This window comes from Cladosporium halotolerans (assembly GCF_011745625.1).
Source record: "Cladosporium halotolerans strain TM138-S3 chromosome Unknown Sca4, whole genome shotgun sequence".
NCBI classification, from domain to species: domain Eukaryota; kingdom Fungi; phylum Ascomycota; class Dothideomycetes; order Cladosporiales; family Cladosporiaceae; genus Cladosporium; species Cladosporium halotolerans.
The window spans coordinates 1178362-1192644 of record NW_027191455.1 but is presented as its reverse complement, the minus strand read 5'-3'; the positions used below and the strand labels follow the sequence as shown (position 1 = coordinate 1192644).

The window sequence follows — 14283 nt, the reverse complement described above, 5'->3', positions numbered from 1 at the left end:
CCTGATTGCTGATTGATTTCTGATTGAGCGCCCACCTGACTGATTTGATTCCTGATTGAGCTTCACCTGATTCTGAATATTCAAGATTCAAGATCTATGCACTTCGCTAAGCGCAAACTTGCCGACAAAGTTGAGGTCAGGATTGTGATGCTCCGTGTGCCAGGTTGCGTCCTCAAAGCGCTTGGCTAGCTCCGCCTCGCTCATGAGCTTCTTCTGGTATTTGACTCCCAGCCAGTCGGCAGTGCGGTTGGCGATTGAAGACTCATCGAAGCCGGAATCCTCATCGAAAGCGATGCTGAAACAGCAGACTCGCTCACCGGGCGGCGCTGAACCCATGGCGATTCCCTGTTCTTTGACCAGATGCGTGACCATGCCTGCAATGACCGACGAGTCAATACCGCCAGAGAGATACACGCCGACTGGTACATCGGCCCTCAGCCGTAGCCTGATTGCGTCCAACATCCGCTCCCTCACGCCCTCAATCATCTCTTCCGGCGTCCGTGGGTCAGGCGTCCGCTTGTCAGGGTATTCCATGTCCCAGTACTGTCTTTGCTCAACATGACCGAAACCCGTGCAAGAAAGGTAATGCCCAGGTCTGACCTTTTGCACGCCCTTGAAGATTGTTCGCTCGTCATGGTTCCAGCCCGCATCCTTGAGGCTCTTCACATCCCACTCCGGCGTCCAACCCAGTGGAAGGAACGCCTTCATCTCCGCAGCTACAAGCAACCTGCGTTCCAAAGTCACAGGATCTTCTTGAATGGTCCAGAAAAGCGGCTTGATGCCGTACCGATCGCGCACAGCGACAAAGAACTGCGCCTTTTCATCGAAGAGCACAACCGCGAACTCTCCGCGCAGGTAGTGCACAAAGTTCAGGCCATGGTGCATGTAGAGCGCGATCACGATCTCGCTGTCGCTTCGGCTTCTGAAAACATACCCAGTCGTATCTTCGATCTCCTTGCGAATGCGGTCGTAGTCGTAGAACTCTCCATTGACGACAGCGTGGATATTGTGATCGGGTGAGTGGAAGGGCTGAGCACCGTCGGGAGAAAGATCATTGATCGAGAGCCTCACGTGGCCGAGAGCTACAATGTGTTGTCAGCAGCAGTCGTGCGAGAGGTGTAGAGTGGAAGTACCAGAGTACCAACTCGGTTGTCTGCGCTGAGCCAGTGTCCACGGGCATCAGGCCCACGGTGTTTAATCTTATCGAGAGACTGGTCTAAATCGTGAAGGAGCTTTTCGCGTTGGCTGTCTTGGTGGCCGGCGTTGGTAGAGTCACCTGGCTGGCTGTTGGTTGCTTTCGGCGAATGATCCCCTAGCCGAAACACGCAGGAGATGCCGCACATGTTGATTAGGTCTAGAAGGCCGCACTAGCAGAGTGAAATAGATAGGTGGGCGAGACGTAGCAGAGCTAGGTTAACTGTATGATATGAGCCACAGTGTGCAGTTTGCGCTGTTTGACACACATCAATGTGAGCCCAAACAAAGCTCTAGACAGGGAAGGTGCTGTGCCTTCTGGGGGCGCCGCGATTGCTTATTATAGATAAAACATTCAGACTTTCAGGAACAACTTTACGCGGGGCCAACACATCTACAAATCGTACTGATAAGCAGACCGGGTAACAGATGAGACAGCTGATTAACTATCCGAAGAACGGATGAGGTGATGCCATTAACGCAGGGTGACGTCGAGATGCGCCGAGTTCGGCTAGGGAGAGATTACAAGCTTTCTGGAGACGGTACCTTATCTGTGTCTGAGAACTACGAAGAAGCACTTGTCTCCCGTCACAAAAGCAGTAGCAGAACAAATATCCTCTGCATGCTATCAAGCCCAGTGCGTCACTAGATCTCATGAAGATAAGTACGTGGTACAGTCACCGCAATAGTTGAGAAGAATCACAATGTTACCGAAAGCTAGCTTACAATTTCTCTCAAGAGCCGGGATTATCTAAAAGTAAAGCTAATTCGCAGAAAAAACAGATGAAAGTTCAAATTTGACCATGTCCGAACTCCATCTCGGCACGTGCCAGTGCTACTTGATCGTTAAATGATACACTTTTCTCTTCTTGTAGATCCACTCTGCGAATGGTTTACTTCCTCCTCTGCTGCATGGACATGATCTGGACCAGGCGAACGAAAATATTGATGAAGTCGAGCTCAAGGCTGATGCTCTCGTTCACGGTGTCCTTCGGGATCAGGCCGCGCTGCGCCATGCGAGAGTGATTGAGGATCTTCTGAACGTCGTAAAGGGTAAAGCCCATGAAGACGGCGAGACCACCGTAGAGCCACATGTTCTCGGTGAAGGCAAGTGTGCGGACGGCAGTCGCAGGCAGGACCATGGGGGCAAGGCCGGAAAGAGCGACAAGAGCCACACCCGCGAGCAGCGGGCCGCCGAGGTATAGGTACTTATCTTGCTTGGCAGTTGCGCCAACGATCGCAATGCTACCCATAATGCCAACGGTGTAGAGACCAGCGCGGCCGAGGATCGCAGGGCTGAAGAAGAACATGGGAGACAGGAGAGCGGCCTGGGTCAGGTTGAATGCGGCCCACGAGCCGTACTTGAGCATGTAGTTCGACGGGTGGGTGTTGTAGCAGATCATCATGCTGCCGATTGAGCCGACGAGACCAATACCGAGGACTAGCCACGGGTTCGCGGACATGAGGCGGTAGGACCAGCCGTTCATGTGCAGAGCGCGGGCAGCGATGCCAATGATGCCGATGCCGAGACCAGTGTGCAGGAAAGTGTCGTTGAGGTATTCGCGCTCGAAAAGCGGCATTCCACCATCTTCACGGGTCTCGCGGTTGAAGACCAGATTGATTGCCAAAAGAGTACCGCCGAAGATGGCACCACCGTAAATGAGACGCTGGGTCATGCTCCCTTGCGCCAGAGGGTTCTGGGTAGCCTGAGACTGGTAGCCGCGACGGGCAGACTGGCGGAAGGTGTTGCGGAAGACATTCTGCTGGCTAGATGTGATGATTGAGCGCAGTGGCGTCGACTGTTTCGTGAAGGCGTTTCTGATGGGCGCTTGAGCCTGTGTTTGGAAGCTGCGGGAGGCAACCTGGGGGGCCTGCTTGAGCGCGTTCACAACGGCAAAAGGCCGTCGAAGCATGAACGCCATGGTGCTGAATGCGATGGGGGATCGATGTGGTTGATGGAGTTGCAAAGACAGGCGGGCGTAAGAGCTCTATTCACGCAGGCAAGCTTGCTGTACGTCACAACCGCCCGCGGCTTGGCGTGGCGTGCATGTCGGACTTGGGCGGCTCGGAATTTTCGAGAAGTCCATCCGAGAGGCCATCACGAAAGCATCAGGACCAACGGCTAGAACGTTCCACAGGGATGGCTGAAAGAAGTCTGGTAGGGGAATCGCCCATTCTTCTCCATGTCTGAGCCCTGGCGACTTCGCAATCTTGTGATGTTGACCAAAGTCGTCGTACTCATCCTTGAACGCAGCGTCGACAATGAGAGACGCTTCCGAGCCTGGTGACGAGCGTTTTCCATGACGATATTTGGACCTGTTCTCGCACCGCCTGTCATTCACACATAGTCGCCCCCAGGGGCCACGCAGGTTCGAATTCGTTACTGGAAAGCCTTACTCATTCGAACACGCCATGACGCGGTAGGAGTGCATGTTCGAATCAACATCTGTTGGCTGAGATATGAATGATTCGGACTTGCACTTGCCCCGTGGCGGCACCAGTTCAGGGAAGCTCACAAGAGGAGGTATAGCCCGAACCACAGCCCTGCAACGTGCTAGAGAGTATGGTGGTTACCTAGCAAACACGATGTACCCACGAGTATTACAGTGAAGATCATCTCTTGATGAATCAATTGTGCAGGGAAAACCATCAAAATATTCCTCATCAAGCTGCCAACTTCAGATTTGGATTCCTTTCTTGTAGACCAAACTGCTGCAGGGGAGCAGTCCTTTTGTTCGTATTTTGCTTTGAGCCTCGGACCACAGGTTCGGCGGAATGCAGGGTCAGCTTCTGCCCCAGATTGGGACCGGGATGCTCATGGGGATGACGTGGCTGGGCGCGTACTCGCTGCTGCAAGCTGTAGCGTTGGAGTCCTCATGCCATTCTTACTACAAGCTCTACATGAACTGAAGGCGGACTACTGATTTTGACGTGGCCGTTTTTGAGCTCATCTCTATCTGGCGACAGCAAGAGCTGTCGTCTCTGTCCTTTCAGTGCCATCACGGTGGACATTAGCTCCTGCCGCAATCAACATGAACGTCTTCCGCCTGCTCGCCGACTTGTCGCATGCCGCGTCCAAGATCACCCTCATAGTCGCAATCCATCGGAATAGCTCCGCTGAAGGCGTCTCTCTCCTTACCCAGCTCCTGTACACCCTTGTGTTTGGCACGCGATACCTGGACCTCTTCTGGGTCCCACCCTCCTGGAGCTGGTGGAACTTCTTGTTTAAGATCTTCTACATATTTACCTCCATCTATGTCGTCTATTTGATGATGCGCGTATACCCACGCACAAGAGAAAAGGAAACAGCATGGAAAATAACAACTTGGAGCTTGGGCGCGTGCCTGCTCACCTCCCCCTTGGTGACACTAGTTCTCAGTCGCTTCTCTTTCTCTGAGGTGAATACTACCCTGTCGACGACCTTGGAAGCATCCACTGACGCATCTCAAGCTTCTCTGGACCTTTAGTATCGAATTGGAGTCAATCTGTGTGCTCCCCCAACTCCAGCTCCTCCGTCAGACCTCAGTCCCCACCGTACTAGACAGCTACTACCTCGTGACCCTCGGGAGCTACCGCTTCTTCTACATCTTAAACTGGATCTGGCGCGCTGTCACCACCAAGAACGGTTTCGAGCCCATCGCCCTCATCTTCGGCATCATCCAGACCTTACTCTACATCGACTTCGCTTGGGTCTACTACAGTCGGCAACGCGTCAAGCTCCGTGGCGGAGGCGTCGTGGACTCAGATGATCTAAGCAAGAGTTTTTTGGTCAGAAGGTTCTTGGGCAACCACAGAAGAAGCCAGGATAACAACGAAGACATCACAGAAGAGGACGAGGCGCTTGCACGTCAAGAAAACGGGACGTTAAGGCCATCAGCACCAGGGCGAGGGACAAGTTGGGGCGCGCGAGGGATCAGCGTGAGCGCAGACGACACGCTCGATCAACATCAAGCGATCGGCTCGTCGGACATGGCGGATCCTGCGGCATTTGAGGACGACTACGACGAGGATGCGCCGTCATCACCGGCCAAGTCGCAACAAACCTCCAGCAAGCCTTCGGCGAACACCGAGGCTGTGGACGACAGCGCTGCGCACTGGGCGGACTCCACGCGTAAGGACCACGACGATGACTAGGCGTTAAGTCACGCTTCTTGTGCGGCTGAACGCCCTGTACTGCTGCAGAAATTGAAGATTTCCATGGTCCATGACGAGGCCGACAAATACGGCCATGTCGGTGCTCGGACAGCTTCGGATCAACCATCCTGCCTTGTACCAGGCTCTCATGGCTTATGACGAGCACGCCGGCGACGGGGACCATCCCGAAGAGGACCACCTTGAACAGGACATCAAGACCATGACGGGACAGACAATGGGCCTTTGATACCTACGCACGTTAGAAAGCGTGTGTTGGTGGGCAACCTGAAAGCGCAATCCAGTTTTCATGCTGTTCCAAAGAATGTGAGATAGTGTCTGGTCAGTGATGGGGGGTTTCACTTGTATTAAACCAAGTCTGTATCTGACTATCTTCTTTCTACTATCTCTCTGATTCATAGAACCCAGTGATTTTCACGTATCTAAACTCGCCGATCGGGCTCTCATATCCGCACCGAATATCGGCGGCCTTTGACGCGACGGCTATTGCTGTTGCGGGGCACCATTGCGGGGCGAAGCTTACCATGATGTTTTGGTGGCCGAAGTAACCGATCGCTACAAATCTGCGGTCGATCATTCGTCCGCTGTTCAGGAAACAAAGACACCTTCAATTATATTGGACGAGTGTTGGAAAAGAAGCCTCAAATCCCTTTGCTTGCCTGGAAGCAACATCATTCGGTAACGCAAATCCAATCCACTGAACATCGTGACACGAACACGCCAACATGGATCCCTCAAACCTCGAAAAGCAAAGAATCCCCGAAGAGCCTCGCTACCTGGACTTTCCCAACTCGAAACCGGGCAGCGGCCTCAACAAGTACTCTTCGACATTGACCCGCGAGCATGACTTCCCCGCCGCCCAGGCAATGCTCTACGCCGCCGGCGTGCCGAACGAGCATGTCCTCAAGAATTACCCACAAGTCGGCATTGCCAGTGTTTGGTGGGAAGGCAACCCTTGCAATACCCACTTGCTCGATATTGGAAAGGAGGTCAAAAGGGCTGTAGAGAAGCAAGAGATGCTCGCGTGGCAGTACAACACCGTGGGCGTGAGTGACGGCATCACAATGGGCGGAGAGGGCATGCGGTTTAGCTTGCAAACCAGAGAAATCATTGCGGATAGTGTTGAGACTGTTACGTGTGCGCAGTTCCACGATGCGTGTATCACTATCCCTGGCTGTGACAAGAACATGCCGGGTTGCGTTATGGGAATGGCTAGGCACAACAGGCCCAGCTTGATGATTTGTGAGTATATCCAGATACGGAGGTTCAGGCGACTAGGTGAAGTTGACTTCTGTTAGATGGTGGCACTATCCAGCCAGGCTACTCCAAACTGCTCAAGAAACCTATCAACATTACCAGCGCTCTCGAAGCGCACGGAGCATACATCTACAACAGACTGAAGAACCCTGACGACCCTTCGCAGACTCAGGATGAGATTTTGACAGATCTTGAGAAAGAAGCATGCCCTGGCTCCGGAGCTTGCGGCGGCATGTTCACCGCAAACACAATGGCGACAATGATCGAGACTCTCGGCCTCTCGCTGCCCGGATCCTCCTCCACACCTGCCACTTCGCCCGCGAAGATGCGCGAATGCCAAAAGGCCGCGGAGGCGATCAAGATCTGCATGGAGAAGAACATTAGGCCAAAAGACTGCTTGACCAAAACGGCGTTTGAGAACGCACTGGTCATGATGATGGCTCTGGGAGGGTCGACAAATGGTGTGCTGCACACTTTGGCCATGGCTGGCACGGCTGGGGTTGACCTCACACTGGACGACTTCCAGAAGGTCAGCAACAAGATCCCTTTCATCGCCGATATGGCGCCTAGCGGCAAATTCCTGATGGCCGACCTTTACGACATCGGTGGTATTCCTTCGGTCCAGAAGCTCCTAATTGCCGCCGGCATGCTTGATGGAAGCACCATTACAGTCACTGGCAAAACACTGGCCGAGAATGTGGAATCGTGGCCTTCGCTCAAACAAGGTCAAGAGATCATCCGTTCTCTCGACAACCCCATCAAGCCCACCGGCCACCTTGAGATTCTGTACGGTAACCTAGCCCCCAACGGCGCTGTTGCAAAAATCACCGGCAAAGAGGGGATGAAGTTCACCGGCAAGGCAAAGGTCTTCAACAAGGAGCACGAGCTCGACGATGCACTCAACAAGGGCGAGATCCCCCGCACGGAGAACTTTGTCCTTGTCGTCCGCTATGAAGGCCCTAAGGGCGGCCCTGGCATGCCGGAGCAGCTCAAGGCATCAGCGGCAATTATGGGTGCCGGCCTGAAGAACATTGCTCTCATCACCGATGGCAGGTATTCTGGCGCTTCACACGGGTTCATTGTCGGTCACATCTCGCCGGAGGCGAGCGTTGGTGGACCCATTGCCGTTGTGCAGGATGGCGACCTCATTACAATTGATGCGGAGAACAACACCATCAGTATGGATGTGGAACAAGACGTGATTCAAAAGAGACTGTCGGAGTGGAAGCCCCCGCGTATGCCGGTGACGAGAGGTGTGCTGGCCAAGTATGCGAGATTAGTCGGAGATGCTAGCAAGGGTGCGATGACGGATCTCTTCTAGGCTGTCTAAATATTGGAAATGTGGAAATGAAGTGTATTGAATGCCAAATGCCTTCTGACAATCTCATGCATATGTAAATCACTATAGCCAGCAACGACTGACCGTTTTACACATGCTCGTGCATGAACTTGTACATCTTGTCAAGCTTAACCCGCTCATCCTTCCCATCGAACTCCACCATGTCGAAGCAATGGTCCAAGCCTGCCAGTCTCTCATACTTCACCTCCATCCCCTCACCTACCATTGCCCCTACCACCTCATCGGCTTGCTCAATCCCGACATCCCGATCTACTGTTCCATGAACGACATAAGTAGGCGGCAGCCCCCGGGCAGCGACCTGCTTCGAGATGCGCCACTTGTCGTTCTCTGGATCATGCTGCGGGTCCTTCTGCGTGTTGAAATGAAGCAAATCCGCCAGATTTGCACGATCTAGCATGTAGTTGTACATCTTGCTCCTGTCGCTGCTAGGCTCGTTGTTGGCCACGGCATCCGCCTTGCGATCCAGGAAAGGTTGGACGGTGGCGTCATCGACTCGTTTGCCGTGGATGACTTTCCCGCCGTCCTCTGTGGGCCAGGGCTGGGAGGTCGTGAAGAATGTGCCCAGAGGATCGGTGATTGGGTAGATAGGCAAGATCACTTGCGGCTTTGGTTCGACGTAGAGGCCGGCAAGGAAGGTAAGGTAGCCGCCTGCAGAGCTGCCGGAGACCGCAAGGCGTGAAGGATCGATTGACTGTGCGTCGATCTCTCCGGAATTGCTGAGCTGTTTGGCTAGGCCGTCGGGGTTGCGGATGAATGCGATGCAGTCGCGCACGTCTTCGTAAATGTCTTTGATGCCCACTTGAGGGGCGAGTCGATAGTCGGCGGAAATGAGAGCATGTTTGTAGGTCTCCACGCTGTTCAGCATATGTGGCGCGATCTTGTCTCGTCCACCTTGGAGAAGGCCGCCGCCATGGAACCAGAGGAGGATGGGAGCGTTTTTGACATCTGCAGGCACGTGGATGTCGAGTGGGATCTCCAAACCGCCGACTTTCTTGTACACTATGTGGCTTTTTGATCTGGAAGGCATTGTGGATACTTCTATGCCTGTTGGATTTGTCTCAATCGTGTGAGGAGCGGACAAGCGGAGTGACCTGAAACTAGAGGTGTAGAAGTAGCCGTATAGCCGTAAATATATATCCGGTGCCGGAGCACCCCGCGCTGTGTGACACATCTACAACCTGTTACAAACGCAGCCATCTCTCTCCACCGGGGAGCTTTTGACATGAAATGGAAATGACGTCACGAAGGCTGTGATCAGAACATTGGAAGTGTGATATGACATGCAATTGAGGGAGTAAATTGTTTGATCATTCATTGCTTCCAGCTTTGAAGTGCCGTGATACCTTTTGCAGGCTGGTCGTGAGATGTCGTGAATATAGTTTTACCTGGGCTCTAGATCATCCCGAGCTCACTGGCGGTATGATTGCTACCTCATCGCCCTCCTGCACGACAAGACACTGCTCTGCCTTGGCCGCTTCTTCCTCCATATCCACGTAATCCAAGTTCACCGTAAGAGCACAACTTCCCAGTACCTTCTCTTTAATACCGGAATACCGCTCTTCAAGCAAATCAGGAAGCTTGGAAATCGGGAGAGGGCCAGAGAAGAAGTCGTGCTGCTTCCGGGTGTATGAAGAAGCAGAGGCGAAGTAGAGAATAGTGAAGTGGCCAGCTGGTGGCTTTTGTGCACACATGGCAGACTGTCTGGTCGAACATCGTTAGTTCAAGCTCTCAAGGGCAGGCCATTTGACAGAGTAACGTGAAGCAAGTAGTGCATTCAGAGGGTTGATGAGATGTTTCCACTGCAGCCGTGTGGCTTTCGGGTAATACATGCTATGGATTGTTCATCCTGTAGTGTGGAAGATGGGTGAAGGAAGGAAATCATATGTGGAGACATACCTGCGCAGTTGATTGTGCTGAGGAAAGGGAAGTGTGCCGTCTGAGGAACTGAAGAAATCTGACCTCCGCCAGTGATCGGGTATAGCCGCTGACGCTCGGGCTTTGCGGGCATGAACGAGTCTTCGAGAGCTCGTCGATCGCGCTGGGGCAGGGGGCGGCAATGGTCACGGGTTTCAAAGTGATTGCTTTGTTGTCCTTCCCAGTGAGACGAGTGTTCACGGCCGAAGTCTGGATGTGACCGCCGTCATTCCTGAACGAGTTCTCCAGGCGGCTCACTCCCAGGATCCCAGAACCCTTGCCTTGCCTGAAGTTGCCTTGCCTTGCAGATCTGCGATTCAGCCTAACGGCTGTATCAAGATCCGAGCCATCTCCGTCTCAGTTCTCCGCGCAAGAAGCATACCCAGTAGCTCCGTTCATCTCGCCTGAGGATCGCGCCTCTGTGTCTACAGCAGCCACAACGCTCTCTGCGAGCTATTATGTTCTCGCAGATCCAGGTGCGACCCCAGAGTTCCACGCGACAGGCATATGTGTGCATGGGGTGCCGTCTAAATGCGACCCGACATCCCTCTTCACGCGCAGTGAGCGCCGTCTCACGGAACGTCTCGCGGACATTTTCGATTCATCGCTACCGCATTCGTGGTCAAGCGTATTCGCAGATAAAAAATTGCAATTCGAATTTCAACGATGATGGGCTGCCGTTAGCAAACGCAGAGTCGACGCAGTCATGGCATGGCCACAGTTCCGCACAGCAGAAGATCCCGCCTCGCCTCCAGGCCTACCCATTGCGTGCAACGACCTCCGCATCTGCGCGATCACTTCCACAAGTCAAAAATGAAGTGTCATACCTTCAAGTTTCTGGTCAGGACTCGAAGACGCATTCAAGAAGAATTCGTTACCTCTACGATACAATTGATAAATGGCCTCGCAAACTGAAGAAGCCGACCCAAGCGCGGTCTGGTGAAGCTGCACTTGTACAACAAGCACGCCCCAATACCAGTGACGAGGATGAGTTTGGAGACATTCTTGGGAGACATGTCGTCCGAGTTGGTACAAACGAAGAGATTGCAAACAATGCGATGGAACAGGATGCCTTGAAGAGCTGGGACCACGAAACTCAACATACAGACACTGGCATTCGTGGGTATGCTGGGGCGGGATCTTTGGAGGCACCAGAGGATGGCAGTCGGGAGATGACGCGACTGGCCACGCATAATGTGTTCTCAGACCTTGGAAGACCACACAGACAGGATTCTGAAGGCAGGCAAGAGATGAAGGGCTCTCAATCCAAGATACGACCTTACCTGTCGTCAATCCTGAAGCGCAATGTTACTCAGCAGAGCCGACGAGGATATCACGTCTCGCACAAGCCCCAGCAAGCTCATCCCGGGCTGTCTGAATCAGCTCCTCAGCTACCTGACATGCCGCCACCGATTCCAGGAGACTCAACCGGCATCCGCGCCAAACTTCGGCAGTGGCAGGAGGAGCACGGTAAAACTTTGGAAGAGCAGTACAACAAGGACATGCCCATGCCCGAAGAAATGGACAGCGAACTTACGAATACCCTAACAAAAATGGGCGACAACAACAGCATACGTAGTTACCGTGAAGAAGAAGAGGACGAGCGGCAAGCGGTTGCCCACTTTGCAGCGTCCCGAGCAGAAGACCTGGACGACGACATCACCGACCCCCGGTTCTTGCTCATGGGCGATTTGGTGGAACTTGAATTCGCGAACTCAGAGAAAGACAGTCTTCTGGCAGTTTTCGTGCGAAAGATTGGAGTTGAGAGTCAGTTCTATTCGATCAACGGCCGGTGGATCAATGCCCCGGAACGACAAGTCCAGTATGCAATCCCGGGTTGGGTGTCCCCAAAGCTCATTGAACCGCTTCTGGAGCATCTTCCGAACGTAGCCGATGCCGAAGAGCTTTCCGCATTGAAGAGAGAATCGTACGTCAATGATATATCAGTACCTCGCCACGTTGCTGCGCCCCTTGTCAGCAGGATGATCGCCTTCCACAGGGAGAGCTTGGAGGTATATCGAAAGCATGCGTCGACCCTCGATCGCGCGCATGAGATTCTGGCGCACGACACAGATTTGCGTTATGGCAGTCTAGTATCGGCTGCCTCAGCGCTGTTGGGCATCCCGAGTGACAAGCTGCCGCTGACCGCTTTGTTCACGGTGCGAAGGGCACTCATGAATGCGGGCTTTGCCTTCAATGTCGATCGTCGCTCCCACCGCGTCACCGGTTATCTCCAGATTCGTCCCAAGCAACAGGTGAAAACGGTTGAACAGGTCAGGAAATGGCTTCGGGAATGGCAAGACGATAACGCGACAATGGCGCTCATGAGTGCTTCCCAGCGTCAGCGCCACACTCGCAAACGAGGCGCTTTCTTTGTGGATAACTTCCTCAAGCAGGCGAGGGAGATCGTTTTGGCTAGCCGCCAGCGCCGCGAACCCACACAGCACGGCAACGTTGGGCCCAGCAAGGTCCGGCACGCAATTACAAAGGATCAGGACGCTGTCAAGGTCGAATCAGACACCCGTTTCGGCGTTCCTGACCAGGAGTTGGTGCGTTTCATGGAAGCATGGGCGTGCAACAACATGTTCCTTGGCCTGCCACGAATCAATGCTTTGCCACCGTTGATACTGCAAGCTACAGGCTTGTACGAAGATCACGATCTAGGCGCGCAGACCGGATTCCTCTTTCTGCAAGAGCTTGGCACAATTCTTCCGTACGAGAATCGCGTTCGTTTCGACCAGCACTTGCTACTTCCCAGCAGCCAGCACTCCAGACCATTGCAACAACTGATGAATAAATTACTGAGCATGGGTAAAGGCTACAAATTCTCTGATAAAATGGCGGACGTGCGTCATGATTGGGGAGAACTGCCCGTCTACTGCATTGATGACGCCTCCGCCCTCGAGATTGACGATGGAATTTCTGTTGAGCGAGCAAACTCCGCAGACAGCAACCAGCCGGAATGGTGGGTGCATGTCCACATCGCCAACCCGACGGCTTTCTTCGACCGCGATAACCCACTTGCAAAAATGGCAAGGCACATGGGTGAGACAATCTACACACCCGAAAGGGCTTACATGATGTTGCCACGTTGGGCAACCAATAAGAACTTTTCTCTGGCTCCAAACAGGCCCTGTCTGACCTTCTCCGCGAGGATGAACGAAAACGGCGAGAAATTGGAGCACAAAATCACCTCAGGCTTCATCAGGAACGTGCAACGATTGACTCCAAGCGAGTTGAGTACCTTGCTTGGACAGCAAGATGAATCCAAAAAGGCGCAATTTGACATCACCGTTGGAGGGGCAGTCCCGCCCCAACCGGAAAGGCGAAGCGCTGTCCCAGACATGAAGGAAGTCAACATCAACGAATTGAAGCAACTGCAGAAGCTTGCGGAAGGGCGTACACGCCAGCGGAAGGCCGCAGGCGGAATCTTCTTCGACTCTCGTAAACCTACATTGAGTGTTTGGCAAACTGCTGCCCACCCGGGGCTGGCGTGGCAACATCCCCACCGCAAGGGTGCCCGTTCCGTCGAGGGCGATCCTGTCATCAACATGCAAACCCAAGGTCTCACCAACTGGTTCGCCGAAGGCGAGCAAGCACAGGACATCCTCGTCCGCGAGATGATGTTGCTGGCCTGCGAGGTGTCGACGGCCTGGTGCGCCGAGCGCCAGATCCCGACCATCTACCGCGGCTCCGTCAAGAAGCCCGGCCAGCGCGACCCGGACGAGTTCTACCAGTCCGAATGTGTCCCGGCCATGGAGCGCAACAACGGCGTCCTCCCAATGCACATCGGCATCGAGCACGTGCGCAACATGGGCTCCCTCGTCCTCAACACCAAGCCCCTCCGCCACAACCTCCTCGGCCTCGACCACTACGGCAAAGTCACGTCGCCCCTGCGCCGCTACGGCGACATGATCCTGCACTGGCAGATCGAAGCGGCGCTGCTGAAGGAAGCCCACAGCGGCACCTCCCTCGTGACCTCCGGCCCCACGCTCTCCGGCAAGCAGCCCGACCACCGATTCCTGCCCTTCAGCGAGGAAAACCTCCAGACGATCATGACCGGCCTGCAGCCGCGCGAGGCGATGATCACGCGCGCCAAGTCGTACGCGGAGAACTTCTGGGTCGCGATGCTGATGTTCCGCGCGCACCACTTCGGCGAGGCCAAGCTGCCCTTCGACACCTGCCACGCGTACATCATGAGCCGGCCGTCGCCCGCGCAGCCCAAGGTGATGGTGATGTTCGAGGAGCTGAGCGTCACCAGCTCGATGATGCGGCCGGAGAAGTTGGGCTTGGGCTTTCCGGAGGCGAGGGCCGGCGATCGCTGGGAGTGCGTGATTGAGTCGGTCAACGTGTACTACAGGCACATTGCTCTCAGGCCGATTAGGTTGGCTGACAGGTGGGAGTGA

At 54.2% G+C, this 14283-nt stretch overlaps 7 protein-coding genes across 7 annotated transcripts; 3 read left to right on the top strand and 4 right to left on the bottom strand.

Moving 5' to 3' along the window:
• Nucleotides 1-87: 87 nt before the first annotated feature.
• Nucleotides 88-1575, bottom strand: WHR41_01888 (uncharacterized protein; the record flags this gene model as incomplete). Its single annotated transcript, XM_069370494.1, has 2 exons — nt 1142-1575; nt 88-1082 (listed from the first exon to the last, which is right to left on the bottom strand). The coding sequence occupies exons 1-2, from the start codon at nt 1341-1343 to the stop codon at nt 88-90; spliced, it is 1197 nt and encodes a 398-aa protein (XP_069232524.1). The 5' UTR covers nt 1344-1575.
• A 512-nt stretch (nt 1576-2087) lies between these two features.
• Nucleotides 2088-3116, bottom strand: WHR41_01887 (uncharacterized protein; the record flags this gene model as incomplete). Its single annotated transcript, XM_069370493.1, has 1 exon — nt 2088-3116. One exon carries the CDS (start codon nt 3114-3116, stop codon nt 2088-2090), a length of 1029 nt encoding a protein of 342 aa, XP_069232533.1.
• Nucleotides 3117-4043: 927 nt separating this feature from the next.
• On the top strand, nt 4044-5731 carry WHR41_01886 (uncharacterized protein). Its single transcript, XM_069370492.1, has 2 exons — nt 4044-4592; nt 4645-5731. The coding sequence occupies exons 1-2, from the start codon at nt 4227-4229 to the stop codon at nt 5326-5328; spliced, it is 1050 nt and encodes a 349-aa protein (XP_069232534.1). The 5' UTR covers nt 4044-4226; the 3' UTR covers nt 5329-5731.
• Nucleotides 5732-5936: 205 nt separating this feature from the next.
• Nucleotides 5937-8037, top strand: WHR41_01885 (uncharacterized protein). Its single transcript, XM_069370491.1, has 2 exons — nt 5937-6588; nt 6645-8037. The coding sequence occupies exons 1-2, from the start codon at nt 6072-6074 to the stop codon at nt 7922-7924; spliced, it is 1797 nt and encodes a 598-aa protein (XP_069232531.1). The 5' UTR covers nt 5937-6071; the 3' UTR covers nt 7925-8037.
• Nucleotides 8031-8990, bottom strand: WHR41_01884 (uncharacterized protein; the record flags this gene model as incomplete). The annotated part of the gene is made up of 1 exon (XM_069370490.1): nt 8031-8990. The coding sequence occupies one exon, from the start codon at nt 8988-8990 to the stop codon at nt 8031-8033; it is 960 nt and encodes a 319-aa protein (XP_069232582.1).
• Nucleotides 8991-9360: 370 nt separating this feature from the next.
• cnxg (Molybdopterin synthase sulfur carrier subunit) lies at nt 9361-9654 on the bottom strand (the record flags this gene model as incomplete). Its single annotated transcript, XM_069370489.1, has 1 exon — nt 9361-9654. One exon carries the CDS (start codon nt 9652-9654, stop codon nt 9361-9363), a length of 294 nt encoding a protein of 97 aa, XP_069232529.1.
• Nucleotides 9655-11277: 1623 nt separating this feature from the next.
• On the top strand, nt 11278-14283 carry WHR41_01882 (uncharacterized protein; the record flags this gene model as incomplete). The annotated part of the gene is made up of 1 exon (XM_069370488.1): nt 11278-14283. The coding sequence occupies one exon, from the start codon at nt 11278-11280 to the stop codon at nt 14281-14283; it is 3006 nt and encodes a 1001-aa protein (XP_069232530.1).